Here is a 15,187-nt window from a genome sequence, read left to right on the forward strand (position 1 = left end):
AAGACTTGGCGTGTGTTTTCATGTGTCACAGCTGGCCCAGAAAATCAGGAAACTTATAGCCATCCTTAACTGCACTGTGATTTAATTTGCATCCACCCCATAGGGTGCATATTGGGAAAGCTGGCAATACTACAGTTGTTCAGCCATTATTTGCACTTACATGGGTAATGACCTGTAGATCACGATATGTAGCTTGATGTTGCCTCTGTAGTACTTTGATTGTTTATCCTTGAACTTCTTCATTAGGTTTCCAACTCTCTGTCACAAGTTTATTTGGGCAGCACATGCTGCTTTTGTAACTGGGACAGATTTGTGTACGTCATACGCAAAGGGGAATCACCTGAATTAAGTCTTGTGATCTCAGTATATAGAGGTTTATGACATTTAAAAATGTGTAGCCAACAATAGGTTTAAATCAGTTATGGCTAGCTGGTAGTGGTCTAGTCATTAAAAGGTGAGTTGTCTGTAGCATGTTTGGTCACTTCATTCATCCCAGCTCTCTTCGATTCATCTGATAAAATCCTTAGGTTCAGTTTACTCACGATCAACCAAATGAATGGGTGCCTGCTATTTTGATGTGGGTCTGATTACTGCAATGTAAGCAGATGGCAGAAAAGAAGTGTAGGGTTTTAGAGGAATTTAGGGTTGGGTTACCATTATAGGGTTAATAAAGATAGAGGCAATATTAGAGTGACTTAGGGAGTGTTTGGAGTTAGGTGCAGTTCTCTTGGTCTGTATGAGGGCAATTGGATCAAACAAAAGGCAATTCGTTTGCAATTCTGCTGCTTGCATATAGCCAAAATAGTACAGAGATTTTTAATAGCTTATCAAATTGTACGTATTAATACAGCTAAAATGGCTAAATTTGCCTTTTGTGAATAGCCAGCTGGGTAGTAAATATATTGGCACTTTTTTTTTTTTTTACATTTCTTTATTTTTGAGTCGACACTGAATGCGGCGTAGCGATATACAGCGGCTCACGCAGGGGCCGATTACCAGTAAGTTTTGCTTGGTATGTAACAATTGATAGGTGTTTTGATCGATTATACGACATTGGTATTTTGCCGTCCTGTATCGTTTTTAACTGTGGAGGGCATTTCTTGCCCGTTCATAAAGTAAAAAGAACATAACAATACAAATCAATAAAATAAAATACATTAAACTGTGAGAGTGCGATACGCAATTCGAGACACTCTCCAACCGATTCACATTGGGTACATACAATCGTTTTTCTGCGTAGAGCAGTTCGGACTTTTGTGCTGTCGGCTATGTGCTATGGGCAATGCCGTGTATCAGTTGGAGTAGTGTCGTAGTGGGTTTTACAGTCGTGTAGGTTTGTGTCTGTCAGTTGCGACTAATGTCGACCCGTCCCATGAGCCATCCCATCTCAGGTTCTCTTTTGGTCGCGGGTTGCAGTGCCCGGTCAGGTTCTTTAAATTGTAATACCAGTTTAGTGGTGTAGCGGACGGATCGTTCTCCCTACATACTGCAATCCGCAGGGGCAAATCAGCAGATATATAATATTTTTGCTAAAACGAGTGATAAAATCCCTAATATTAAACTCGTATTTAGAATGTTTGCTTTTAAATTTGTTAATTCCTTTAACCCCTTAAGGACACATGACATGTGTGACATGTCATGTTTCCCTTTTATTCCAGAAGTTTGGTCCTTAAGGGGTTAAGGGTCCTATTTACACTACATTTACAGCCCACACATGTCCCGCATGAGTAAAAACCTTTTTTATTATTACTTAAAAAAGTTTCTGGCACTTCTCTTTTGGGGTGGTTAAACGTGAGTATTTGTTTTAAATTAGTAGCCCCTCTAAAAGTGATAAACGGTTTTTGTGGAATAATATTATTTAATTCTTTATCCTTTCTTAGTAGATGCCAGTGTTTATTTACAATGGATTTGCGTTTTTGTGAATCTTTGTTGAAATCTAAAACTAGAGGTTGAAGAGTATTGTCTCCACTCATTTTATTACTATTTTTATGAATTAAAACATCCTGATCTAATTTATTTACCTCCTCATAGGCTTTGAGTAATAGTTCATTCGGGTATTCTTTTTGGGAAAATTTCTTCATTACAGTTTTCGCTTGTTCTTCAAAAATATCTTTATCTGTGCAGTTTCTTCGTATACGTTGCAATTGCCCTTTGGGAATATTGTTGAGTCACGGGGTGTAGTGTCCACTGTTCTACAGTACGTAGCTATTTGCATCTACTTTTTTAAAAAAATTCTTTGTTTTTAAAACCCCTTCCTCAACATAAATCTCCAGGTCTAAAAAGTTAATGTTCCGTGTGCTAAAATTAGTTGTATGCCCCAGGAGTTCTGATTAATTTCTTTTAAAAAGATTTCCAAATCATTTTGGGAACCTCTCCATATAAAAAACAGGTAGTCAATATATCTCTTGTAGGAGACCAGGTTCGTCCCCCAGGATCTATGACAGTAGATGGCTTCTTCTTCCCACCCTGACATAAATAAATTTGCATAGCTAGGGGCGAACCTGGTCCCCATAGCCGTACCCTGTAGTTGTAAGTAAAATTTAGAATTGAATAAAAAATAATTATTTTCTAAAATCCACTTGATGCTATCTACAATAAAAACAACATGTTCATTAGACAGTGTCTCCGATTTTTCTAAACATTTGCGTACTGTATTACAGCCTAAAATGTGAGGAATTGATGTGTATAAAGCGGATACATCTGAGGTAACCAGGATATATATAGCTGCCTCTTAGTGTTTAGTGAATACGCCATTTACATTTATTTATTTTTCATAGGACCCATCTTTTCCTCTGTACACCTTTACCCAGCGTCACTGCATTAACTGTCTGCGTCTTTTTTTTCCTATACAACAATCTGGCCCTATATTGTGTTATGATCCCACTATGCTACCTACTTTTGAATTGTAATCTTGCTGTTTTTGGATTAGAAATAATGAGTTGGATATGTGGTCTATAAAGCAAAGTCCTTTGTCTTTAACTATTGGAGTTATACTAACCTGCTGTTGACAGGATGCTGAATGTTGGAGAGCTACATGGGACGTTTAAAGAACACTTTTTTTGTAGACTTTAGAACCTAATTGACTTGTACACCGTTCCCATCACACAAGTGTATAACGTGATCACTTCCAAAACACAAAATATTAAAATAATGCAAAAGAAGTTAAACTACTATTGGTAATTAGTAATTGCTATTAGTATTTCATTGAAGACGATCCATAAGCAAAAGTTGCAACAAAACAAATAATTTAGATCATTTAGTTACTCCACATTTATTTGCTAACCTGTTTAAAACTTGATCATTGCGGTGCAATTATAACTTAATAAAAGTTGGAACTTCATAAAAAAAAAACTTGCAGTCAGACATTGTGAAGTACATGAGAGAGCAGAGATCTAAATGTTATTAAACCTTAGAGACACGCATGCATATATAACACCACCCATCTTCCCCACAGACACACATATTGGTGCTTATTCACTAAATTCTAAGTTGTAGAGAAAGAAATATAAATGGAATAATTCAATCAAAATTATTCATTTGGAAACATAGTGCATCTTAGTTACAGTAAAGCTATGTTGGCCTAAACTGACATTCGGATCAAATCCACTACAATTCAGAGTTTGGTGAATAAACCCTACTGTCCCATCTGCTTAATCTGCCAGGAGCGTGTCACCCTGCTGAAAAGGAGAATTTTTGGGGCCCCTTACAAGCCTACATCCTGGACTCCTCCACACTCTCAGGCTTTCAGACAGAGATACACATTCAAAGAGATTCATTCCCACCGAGAAACCTATTCAGACACACACATGCAATTACAGATGCACACATCTCAGTACACACTGCCAGGCGGACATGCAGATACACACTGCAGCACACAATCACACTTATAAACCCCTTTCCCTCTGATATATATAGACAAACCATACTACAGATATCCATGCATTGTGAAACCTATACCATACCATGCTAAACCTTCTACACTGCTACACACACTGTACAGCATCTGCTACATACACTACTACAAACAAATGAACCATCATACACACTCCGCTACCTATACATACATACATTCATACATTAATTTAAACTGATGGTAATGAAAGAGGATGATGACTTAATTTACCATTTCTCAGCTGGAGTGTGGCTTCCATGGGAAATATGTCAAAGGGCTCTGGAATGTGTACTGGTGGCTTCCACAAGTGCTGGGACAAAGGGTCAGACATCGGTTTCACCTAGTGCTGCCAAGAGGGGTCAGTAAAGTGTGTGTTTTTTTTTTTTTTTTTTTTTTTTTTTTTTGTGTTTAGGGACCTAAACACAACTGGCTGCGCCCCTTCCCCACTATATGAGGTAGAATGTTCTGCTAGCAACAATCATGTTTTACTCTCTGTCTTTTAACAGATTACTTGTCTTGAGATTCCTCTTCTATATATCCTGTGAATGTCACTTTTGATCTTTAACACATTCCTTTGGCATGCTGTAATGTATATCATATTTTGTTGCTCTGTTAACTACAGGGTGTCACTTTTATATTAACAATAGAGCCTATTGCAAGGTAACAATCCATTTTATTCCTAGTTCTGCAATGAATTCCCAGGCTGCGGTCATTGATGGTTACACCTATATAATTAAGGAAGTTAAAACAAAAACCGTCAGATATTATGCCTATTTGTTTTGTTTTCTCCATACAATATATTGAGTGTATTTCCTGTTATACCAGAAAAGCTCACTACATTCTGGCTTGCAATTGACAACTAGTTTTTATTATGAAATTGCAAGTAGGGGGCGGAGCCTGACCACTGAAGTGAAGGTTCGCATAAGCCTGTATCTCTGGGCTTCACACAGTGAAATTAATGGATAAAGTGTACTTACACACCCCCAAATGACAGTGGGTACTCCCCAGGCCACATGGGATGCAAAACTAAGAAAGCGGAATCGGATAAGCTTACCTCAGGGCTAACCAATACACAGCAGGCCTAATGCAGACTCTAGGCCTACCTCGGGACTCACTCACTCAGGAGTGGTCCTACAATCCACCATCTCCAACCCGCACTTGGGATCCGGCAAGAATCGTCCTGTTTATCCCGCAACGCTCAACACCAGCCCCGTACACAGCGGTTACCACCTAAGTAGAGACTATGGGCATATACTGTTTTATAATGCCTTCTACTGTGCTCCTGTTAGTTTAGTTGTTTAGACCCAGTTCGGTTCCCATAGAGTGCACACCTGACCCACTTCAGGTTGACATGTCACAACAGCTGACTTCCTGTCTACCACCTGGTTTACATAATTTTTCCACCCTATTATCCCCACAGAGAAGGGTCCTCACCACAGGCCTATGGCCTGACTACGGGGGTAATAATGGAGTTACTCATCAAGGCCCATACAGAACAGGCCACACATACCTGCTAGAGGCCCTATGCATAGCAATCCGAACCGGTTAATCTTCCATTTCCATTTAAATAGGGGTTTGCGTTGCCCATCAATGTCCATTAAGGAAGTTAAAGGGAGTGGTGCAAACAAGTCTTGAAACCCATGTCTAGATAATGATACATCCTAGGGTATCCTTCTCTTACCCACATACCATTAGCCTGCAATCCCTGACAATATGGTACCACTTGGTTAGTCGAAACTTCATCAGATGCATTTTATCTTATCTTATTTACTATTTCAGTTTCCAAAACACTAAAATGTGCTGATGTTCTATGTGCCATGGTATGTAGCCTGTGAATCCTATGTTTGGTATAGCAGTCATGGCGTATCTAGCCCATCTGTTACTGCATGTTATAACCAAATTTTGTATTTGCAAGAAAAATAGAGGCTGTACATTTCACACTAACTAACCTACTATAATCCTATCATGTACATTGATACCATGCTTTATTCTTTTTTTAATTTCTGTATCATTTGAACTATGCCTCAAATAAAAAAACAGATTGCAAGTAACTTTATGGTAGAAAATCCATGTGTCTAATTATAGTAAACATACTGATCTTGTCCAGGGGCAGATTAAGAGCCCAGTGGGCCTGGTGTTGACAATTATGAGGGGCCTAATTACAGAATCTTATTGACCAAAAACACTAAAACAGTCATACCTCAGTTATGTATCTGGTGGAGATGGTGCCAGAGGGAAACTCATAGGATGCAGCTATAAGAAAATGCAGATTATCTTAAAATATGCTAATCTCTCTCTAATGCTTTCATCTTTCAAGTAAATCCATTCCCCCGAACAGCAGTGTCCAGTGAAGCAGAAAGTTAATGGGCGGTGTAAAAGGGTGGGCCACCGACACAAATCACGTGACCAGAACTGCCAAAAGGAGCCAACATGCCCAAAAAGGGGCATGTCTGCCCAAAGAATTGGAAGGCAAGCCTGGCATCAGTGTCCCTATGTGTCAGTGTCCCCATGTCACCCAGTCCACTAGTCTCCCAGTGTCTGTATCCTCATTGCTTCCAGTGTGTCCTGTGTCACTAGGAGACATGGGGACACTGACATTTGGGGAGACTAGTGGACACTGAAACACTGGGGACACTGGAAGACATGGAGACACTGTCATTAGTGTCTCCCTATGTCTCACAGCATCCCCTAGTGTCTGTGTCCCCAGGTTTCCCGGTGTCCCTCAAGTGTCTGTGTCCAGAATGTCTCCCTGCAGCCTTTCTCCTCATCCCTCACTTTCCTAAGCTGTCTCTGCAGGCTGGGAGCTGTTGTCTGAACTCTCTGTGCTGTGTAGCTTCTCCCCCTGCAGATCAGTAAGTAGAGGGAGGCAGGGAGGGATATGCAGTAACTTCCTATCCCTGCCTCTCTCCACACACACACTGACCCTTACTGGCTGGCGCTGATATTGCAGAGTAATCTCCGTTTATACTGAGAAAAATATCTGCATTTGTATTGCGGTATTACTGAAATACCGGCACAGCCAGGCAGCCTCAAATACCAACTGTGTCAGTAAAATACCAGTCAGGAGGAAAACTTAAGGTGTGTGTGTGTGTGTGTGTGTAAATTAAATTATTTTTTTTTTTTTTTTAAATGGGCCTATTCCATGGGCCTGGAGCTGCAGCTCAATCAGCCCCTATGTTAATTCGGCCCTGATCTTGTCAATGCGGTCTGTGCTTCTTAACTTCTGCACTACCAAAATGGAGTATAAACATTTTATTTTAATGTATTTTGCAGTATGAAATTTAGCCCATAAAACCTCACTCACTCGAATTATTTTAGTTATGATCACCAGTCTATAAATGTCTCTGCTACAAGCCAGTAGACTAGGCACTGATTAAGCTTAAAAAACTTAAGCTCAGCCATACTTCCAAACCGTACAGGATGTTTCAGTAGGTCATATCATTCCTATAGTCCTGGAGGTGGGTGGAGTAAAAGGCCTTATATTGGCAATTCGATTACTATAGCAGATTTGGATAACTTTTAAATATATAATTTATTCGTATTTACTGTATGTATTATGCAATAATGAAGACATTCTTTCTACATTTTCAGTAAACTGCACTGCTAGTAATGCCTTCAGGGTCCTTACAAATACCCAAGCAAACTTTGACCATTTTTATTTTATCTATTTTTGTCACAGCAACTGTATATGCGAAAAAAAATGCATTTTCGCTATTATACCAGCATTTCTGACCGTGTGTGAAAGATAATTATTGCTATGGAGCTCTGATATACACTCAGATACTTCCCTCCAGGAAGAGGGACCTTAGGATCCCTAGGAACAAAGACAGAGATTTGGGCACAGAATAGGGACTGTCCCTCCCAAATATGGACAGTGTCTTGGAAATGTCTCTGGGAGGTATAAGTCTCCCAAAATGCTGAAGTGCAGAAGAGGCGAGTGCATTTCCTTTACTTGCCTTCATTGCTTTATTCACCCCAGTAAAAGCTGCAATAGAGGTTACTGGGTTTTGTGAAAAAGGAGCTGTCACTTCCAGAGAAATCAATTCTCTAAAAGCTTTGCAGCATTCAAATGATGTGTGTATGATTAAACTAATCTATTCCTCAGGGCTGAATGTTATCTTTGTCTGTAGGTCTAAATTCTCTCTGGTTGATTTGATTCATACATTTAAATGATATAATAATGTTAATTTTGCTCTGTAAATTCTGTCTCTGCAGAGAAGTTGACATACTTTTCCCAGGCTATACACACATGCAGAGAGCTCAGCCTATTCGCTGGAGCCACTGGATACTAAGGTAAATAACATGAAAACACTTTTAAAGTATTCATAAATACATCCCTTACTTCAGGCAACAAGAGTTCAGAAAATAGCCACTCCTAGTTTCGAGTTTTTAAAGTATGTAGCGCTAAGTGTTTACATTTCTTTTCTCATATCTTTAATAAAGAAATAAAAAAACTAATAATTTAACACCATTCTTTCAAATAAATTTGCAACATTGCCCTCCCCAATTGTATAGCCTTTTTAGATCTCATTTGACCACTGAACCTTCGATGTTTGTGCTAAGCCTAATACAGTAAATTAAACAAGACACAGAGTATGGGTATTAAAATCATTGTCCCACAAAACCTGTAATTAAAATAAGTGTGACTTGGACAATGATCCAAAACATATTAAAGGAACACCATAGGGTCAGGAACACATTCCTCACTTTATAGTGTTAAAAACACTATCTACCCCCCTTGTGCCCCTAAGTATATAGCAAAATCTTACATTTATTCCAGTCCGCTACTGGCTCAACCCCTGATCTTCCTCCTTGGCTGACATCATCAGAAGTAGTAATTTCAGCCAATCACAATGCTTTCCCATAGGAAAACATTGGATAAGATTGTGAAGGAGGCAGATCAGGGGCAGAGCCAGCACAAGCCAAACACATACCTGGCCAAAAACCCCAGCTTGCCAAGGTATAAAGGTTCTCATTTGAAAACCAGTTTGGGCAAGGCATACCTAAGGTTCCCATTTTCCCCAGGAACCTCCCACCAATGATAAATACCTGGCAAGCCTCTCTCAACTACTATGACAAAAAACAAACAAACCCCAACCTAAAGGGAGGGAGGGTGGAACAACTTCACATGTAATTTTCTAAAATGAAAATGGCCACTGAACCCCTAACATACCATTACTTATGCCCACTGACTCATCCCCTAACACACTGACTGACCTTTAACAGCATAATCGTACTCTGTCCCCTGTCAAGGCTCACTCTGTTTTATTCTGACCCTGTGAGCTACATTCTTAGTTCTGACCTAGAAGTGAGTGGGAATACCCCCTAGTCATGTACTCGTATCCTCAGAATGTTTGGTGCAGTATAAAGTCCTCAAACTGTAACCCCCTCCCCCCCCGCCCCCCCACTAATCTTAAGCAGCACTATGACATGTCTGTACCAGCACTGCCTTTACTTTAATCAACTACACTATACAACAGTGTATTAAAACTAACCATTAATCCTTACACTACTCTAACCATTAACCCCAACACCACCTTCAAATTGCACTAAAAATTAAATATGATCTAAAGGATGCATAATGGTGAGATGTGTATTAAATAAAATGTCATGTTTTTGTTTTGGAGACCTTTATAAACCACAACCACAACCACAAGTCAGGGAATGACTACTACCCCTTGATGGCATTATTTTACACATTTGTTTGTTTGTGTGTCTGTGTGTGTGTGTGTGTGTGTATTGGTGCACGACTGGGCCCCTGATGGCAGATGTCCATTGGGTGGCCCTAAGTGCATGTGCCATCTGATGGGCTCGCGGTTTACAGCCCTTGCGGTGCAGCTGCACGGACAGGGCCGCCATTACCGACTTCTGTTTGTGTACTCCTGGGGGTACATGTACCACAGGTTGGGAACCGCTGCTATAGAATATAAAATGGGATACATTTCTATGCCTATACGTTCTATGGTAAAGTGGTAAACATGGTAAATATGTCAGACTAAATTCTGATGTAAATGTAGAATGTACTAAACTTAGCACTTTCACTAAGCAAGGAAGATTAATAAGACCTAAACAAAACTAATCTAATTTATGTATTTTAACGGTTTGTTTAAACAGAGTGGGCTGTGAACATATTCATTGCATGTGTTGCTTTCTCACAATGAATGTTGATTCCTCTGGTTAATCTTTCAAATATGTTCCCCTTTTGATAGCCACGCAGTTGCATTATGTAGAGATGCTGAGAGGCTGGGAGAAATAAAGAAGAGAATCAATGTGTTGCCGCTGGGAAGGTAAGTTGTTCATAACATTATGTCCAAAAATAGATATACTACAATATAAATCCCCAGCAACCTCAGTGCAATCAGATTTTAAATGTAAGAGGGCACATTTATTACACAGTTACGCACATAGTGCTATTATATACACATTAAATTTGATTCCTATAGGACAGTGGTTACCAGTGGTTAGGATGGTTTTTTTTGGTTTTTTTTTTTTTACGTCAGTACCCATTGGCAAGCCTTTTCCATAAATTGTACCCCAGTATTGGCAAAATGTTTGTAATTAATATAGTTGCTATTCTTTCAAATGTATGTGTTTCTCTGCCCAATTTCCCATTTATTCTACCTGCTCTTTCTCTGACAGTGGGTGTGGGGGGGCAATGTGTGGGAGGGTGACAGTGTGGGGGGGCAGTGTGTGTGGAAAGGTGACATTGGGAGGATAGTGTGGGGAAGGTCAGGTGACAGAGCGTGGGGGAAAGGGGTTTGTGGGGGGACAGTGTGTGGGGAGGAGGACCGTAAGGAAGGAGAATAGGTGACAGTGTGTGGGGTAAGTGTTTGGGGAGGGCGACCGTGTGGGGGAGGACAGGTGAAAGTGTGTGGGGATGTTGGTGACCGTTTGGGGGTGTGTGGAAGGAGGACAGGTGAAAGTGGAGGGGGCAGTGTGTGGGGAGGGTGACCATGTGGGGGTAATAGTGTGAGGAGGGCAAAGGCCGGTATGGGAGAGGGCAGGTGGCAGTGTGTGGGACGGGGGCTGACAGTGTGGGGAGGACAAGTGACAGTGTATGGGGGCAGTTTGTTTGGGAGGGCGACGTGGGAGGACGGGTGACAGTGTGGGAAGATGGTGGCAGTGTGGGCAGAGGACAGCGGTCAGGTGTTGGAGGGAGACATCAGTGAGGGTGGCATTGACAGTGGAAGAGGGACAGTGGGCGAGGGAGACAGTGGGGAGGTGGCAGTTTGGGAGGATGAATGTGGGGAGGGGGGCAGTGGCAGTGTGGGAGGATGACAGCGGGGAGGGTGGCAGTGTGGGAGGATTACAGTGGGGAGGGGGGCAGTGTGAGATGGGGAGAGGGCAGTGGCAGTGTGGAAGGGTCACATACACACAGATTCAGACAGATGCATACGTTCTCACAGACAGGCTAAGATTTTAGCCACCCTTCAGGTCCTACCTTTTGGCAGCAGGAGGTCCGGCTCCTCACATCTCGGGTCGACTCCCCCCTCCTGCGCGGCTTACAGTGTGTCAGCTTGGAGGAAGTGACAGCTCGCACTTCCTCCCAGCTCTCTGGGCGGCTTAGAGGGGGGCCTGGTTGTGCAATTAAGGCGCCATAAAGCACGACTGGGCCCCTGATGGCAGATGTCCATTGGGTGGCCCTAAGTGCATGTGCCATCTGATGGGCTCGCGGTTTACAGCCCTTGCGGTGCAGCTGCACGGACAGGGCCGCCATTACCGACTTCTGTTTGTGTACTCCTGGGGGTACATGTACCACAGGTTGGGAACCGCTGCTATAGAATATAAAATGGGATACATTTCTATGCCTATACGTTCTATGGTAAAGAGGTAAACATGGTAAATATGTCAGACTAAATTCTGATGTAAATGTAGAATGTACTAAACTTAGCACTTTCACTAAGCAAGGAAGATTAATAAGACCTAAACAAAACTAATCTAATTTATGTATTTTAACGGTTTGTTTAAACAGAGTGGACTGTGAACAAATTCATTGTATCTCTATTTAGAATGGTACACTGTATAATGAAGCTTGTATAACAATAAATTCAACCAAGTAAATGCATCCTGATTCAGGAGCATATTTAATATACATCTTGTTACAAATTAATCTCCCTGTAATATATTTAAATAATTAATTTCTGCATTAACCATATATATTTTAAACACTGAACACAAGCTAATCGATATATAATTTGGTCTATCTAAGAACAAAAGTGTTATAAGAGTTGAGGAATTAACAGATAGCTAAAGGAACACAAACCTGTATTTCTAATGTTGGAGTGTATCCCTACCTGTGCAGATTACTGAACCCCCTATAAAATTTAATTTTAAGTAGTTTTGCTCAACTTCTTCCCCTTGCTGCGTCAATTGTTCAACTGCCGCTGCTCCGCGCCAGAAGATATCAGTGATTTTGATCTCCTCCACAAATCCAATGTATCCCCGTAGGGAAACATTGGGAGGGGCTTTTGCGCATGTACAGTAATCACTGTGTTGCTAAAATCGCCATCTCCTCATAGAGGTGCATTGGCTCAGTGCATCGTTATGAGGAGCGTACTGCATCTTTATGCAGAGCATGAAGATGGAAAATGTCAGTACTGCAATACCACAGGAAGGTGTCCCTCGGAAGCAATGCAACCCATTAAATTCAGCCAATAGCATACCTCCACTCATAGGCAGGTGACAACTCAATGGAAATTCCTAAATTTCCTTCTTTAAGGACACTAGGCATATGCAAAACCTGAAGAAACAGAGCAGATTTCAAACCAGCCCCAGTGTTTTTTAAATGCCTTTATGTTCTCAAGTAAGCTGCTTCTTCTCGTCCTGCTACCAATTAGGAGTGAGGGAAACTGCAGAATTAAACAGATACTCATTTTTCCCATATTCTTTTGCCTCTCCCACCTTCCCCCCTCTCCTTCCCTGCGTAAAAACTATTGCAGTGCTGAAAGGTCCTGCTAAGGAACTTTTGGCTCTTGGGAGATGGCAGTGGAGGCATGGATCAGCCTCTGGCTGACCCAGGTATGAAGTCAAACAAATGGGGTATTTCCAATGCGGTTTTAATCTATTTATACTTGTGTCCCCCCCCACCCATTATGTAAAGGTTGGAAGGATGAGTGTTAGTTGCCTTTCAACTCTAGCCACGCCAGTCTCTGTGGGGAAGCTTCTCCTCTTTGGCTGAAATCATCAGTGTAGATCTCAGCTCATGCAATGCTTTCCCAGAGGAAAACCTTGGGAAGTAAGTGTGCATGGAGAAGTTGAAAGTGACACACAAAGGGACAGGGGGAGAGAGACACACACAAGAGCTGAGGGGGGAGGGCAAGAGATCCACAAAGGGGAGTAAGAGACTTACAAAGGGGTGGCGTGGAAGTGATGGACACACAAAGGAGATCCAATACACTAAATGGGGAAACAAAAGGGTATACACTAGACATTCGAAAGAGGGGCTAAGAAAACATAAAAGGAGCTACAGGGGTAAGAGATCTATTCATATCAAAACTGTGATATTGTGTAGCATACATGCAAATAAACCTATTTATTTCTGTTCCAAAGGACCTCCAAAAATTATAAGGTTAAATCTACACTAAATATTGTATTATCTTTGTATTCCCTTATGGCATATAGAAGAGCCTGTGTATCATTTTATAAGGGAATCATTTATTTCTAAATGAGGTGTGTAAGTCAAGAGTGTGTAATGCCAAACTTTCTTTCTTTATGGACAGTGGTGCTATAGCTGGAAACCCATTAGGTGTGGACAGAGAACTCCTCCGCAGGGGTAGGTTTCATTTGTATTTTGATCAAAAGACAACAGCCTAGTCTATATAGTCTTGTTTTATCAAGTATTAACATGACAGATGTTCACATCTAAGGAATAAAAATATATTCTTAACACAAAGATTAAAGGAACACTATAGATGTAAAAACACAGCTTGGGTATAGGGCACCTTTTGCCTGACTTTTTAAAAAGGTAGTTTACGTACCGGTTTTCCAGCACCTTACCAGTCTCACTATGGATGGGTGTATCCAGCTCCTCCTTAGTGGCTGAGATGATCAAATTTGACTATCTTAGCCAATGTGCGGCAAAACGCTGCACTGTGACAATCAGCATCTCCTACTAGATATATTAAAGCAATGCATCTCTATGGGGAGTAGTCCGCATGAAGACATTGAATGTCAGTGTCTCTATGCATAACTTACAAAGGAAGCACCTCTTGTGGCTGTCTGAGTGACTGCCACTAGAGGTGTTACAAGGCAAGAAAAAGCCTGCAGGGACAGGCTGCATTTACCAGAACCACTACACTAAACTTTTGTTTTTCTTGTGACTATAGTCTCCCTGTGACTTTCTTTAAGAGTACACAGATCAAATAAATCGGATACTTAAAAATGAATAGTATTTAGCATAAAAATATACTTAAAGTTGGCATGTCGGTTTTTTGGGAGGATTGATCACCTCATGTTATCTCATTGATCCCTCTCCAACTCCTGGCAGATAAGCCTCTTGGTTGAGCGTGGGGGAAAAAAATGAAGGTCTATGAAAGATTCTGCAGGACCAGCTTCAAAAGTGAATTTCAAATTTAAGGCCAATCTAGCAGAACTGAAAGATGATTCTGATATTTCCCACTGTTTTTACTTTGCATTTCTCAGTTTAGTGAATAATTCTGTAAGCATCAGTTGTGCAACAGGAGATGCGATTTATTTTTATTCATTTTTTCTCCTATGGCTGCTGATGGCAAATGACAAAACAAAAATGCCAGAAAATATTTACATATTGCTGTGTTTTGTAATTTTTACAGGCCTGAGCAAGATAAAAAGACGTTACGATAAATGGAGACTAACAGGAATATCTTAAAGTGTTCCTTTTGAGAGGGGGCAACTTTCCAATGTAATATGCAATATTGGGCATAGTGGAAAAGGTCCCCTCCTCTCAATTCATTGTAAAACCGGAAAATAAAAGGTTTTGCTCACCTGAATACAGTATTGGGCTAAGCTCCACACGCTGCTGAAGTAGTCATGGTGATTAGAGTAACAAATTTAAATAATTGAATAAAATGTGCTGGAAATATATCCTAAAAACTGCCATGATTTAGATTTTGAGGAATGCCATCCTACATTTCTATATTCGTATTTTGATTCAGCTAATTATACATCTTGTCTTTCTCCTACAGAACTGAATTTTGACTCCCTCAGCCTGAACAGCATGGACGCAACCAGTGAACGAGACTTCATAGGTAGTTTAAAAGCCACACAACTGTTTTTATGGTTGTAAGGCTATGTGATACATTCATGTACAGTGCACAC

General features: G+C 40.8%; 1 protein-coding gene across 2 annotated transcripts in view; it reads left to right on the top strand.

Annotated features, from left to right (window-relative positions):
- The window catches only part of ASL (argininosuccinate lyase), a 60,844-nt gene that overhangs the window by 28,996 nt on the left and 16,661 nt on the right, over positions 1-15,187 (top strand). For both annotated transcript variants that reach the window (XM_063457241.1, XM_063457235.1), the window contains exons 7-10: positions 8,108-8,185; positions 10,102-10,179; positions 13,612-13,664; positions 15,055-15,117. In XM_063457241.1, coding sequence (XP_063313311.1) covers positions 8,108-8,185; positions 10,102-10,179; positions 13,612-13,664; positions 15,055-15,117 — 272 coding nt within the window. The remainder of the gene's footprint in view (positions 1-8,107; positions 8,186-10,101; positions 10,180-13,611; positions 13,665-15,054; positions 15,118-15,187) is intronic.

The sequence above is a fragment of the Pelobates fuscus genome, chromosome 1, assembly GCF_036172605.1.
Source record: "Pelobates fuscus isolate aPelFus1 chromosome 1, aPelFus1.pri, whole genome shotgun sequence".
NCBI classification, from domain to species: domain Eukaryota; kingdom Metazoa; phylum Chordata; class Amphibia; order Anura; family Pelobatidae; genus Pelobates; species Pelobates fuscus.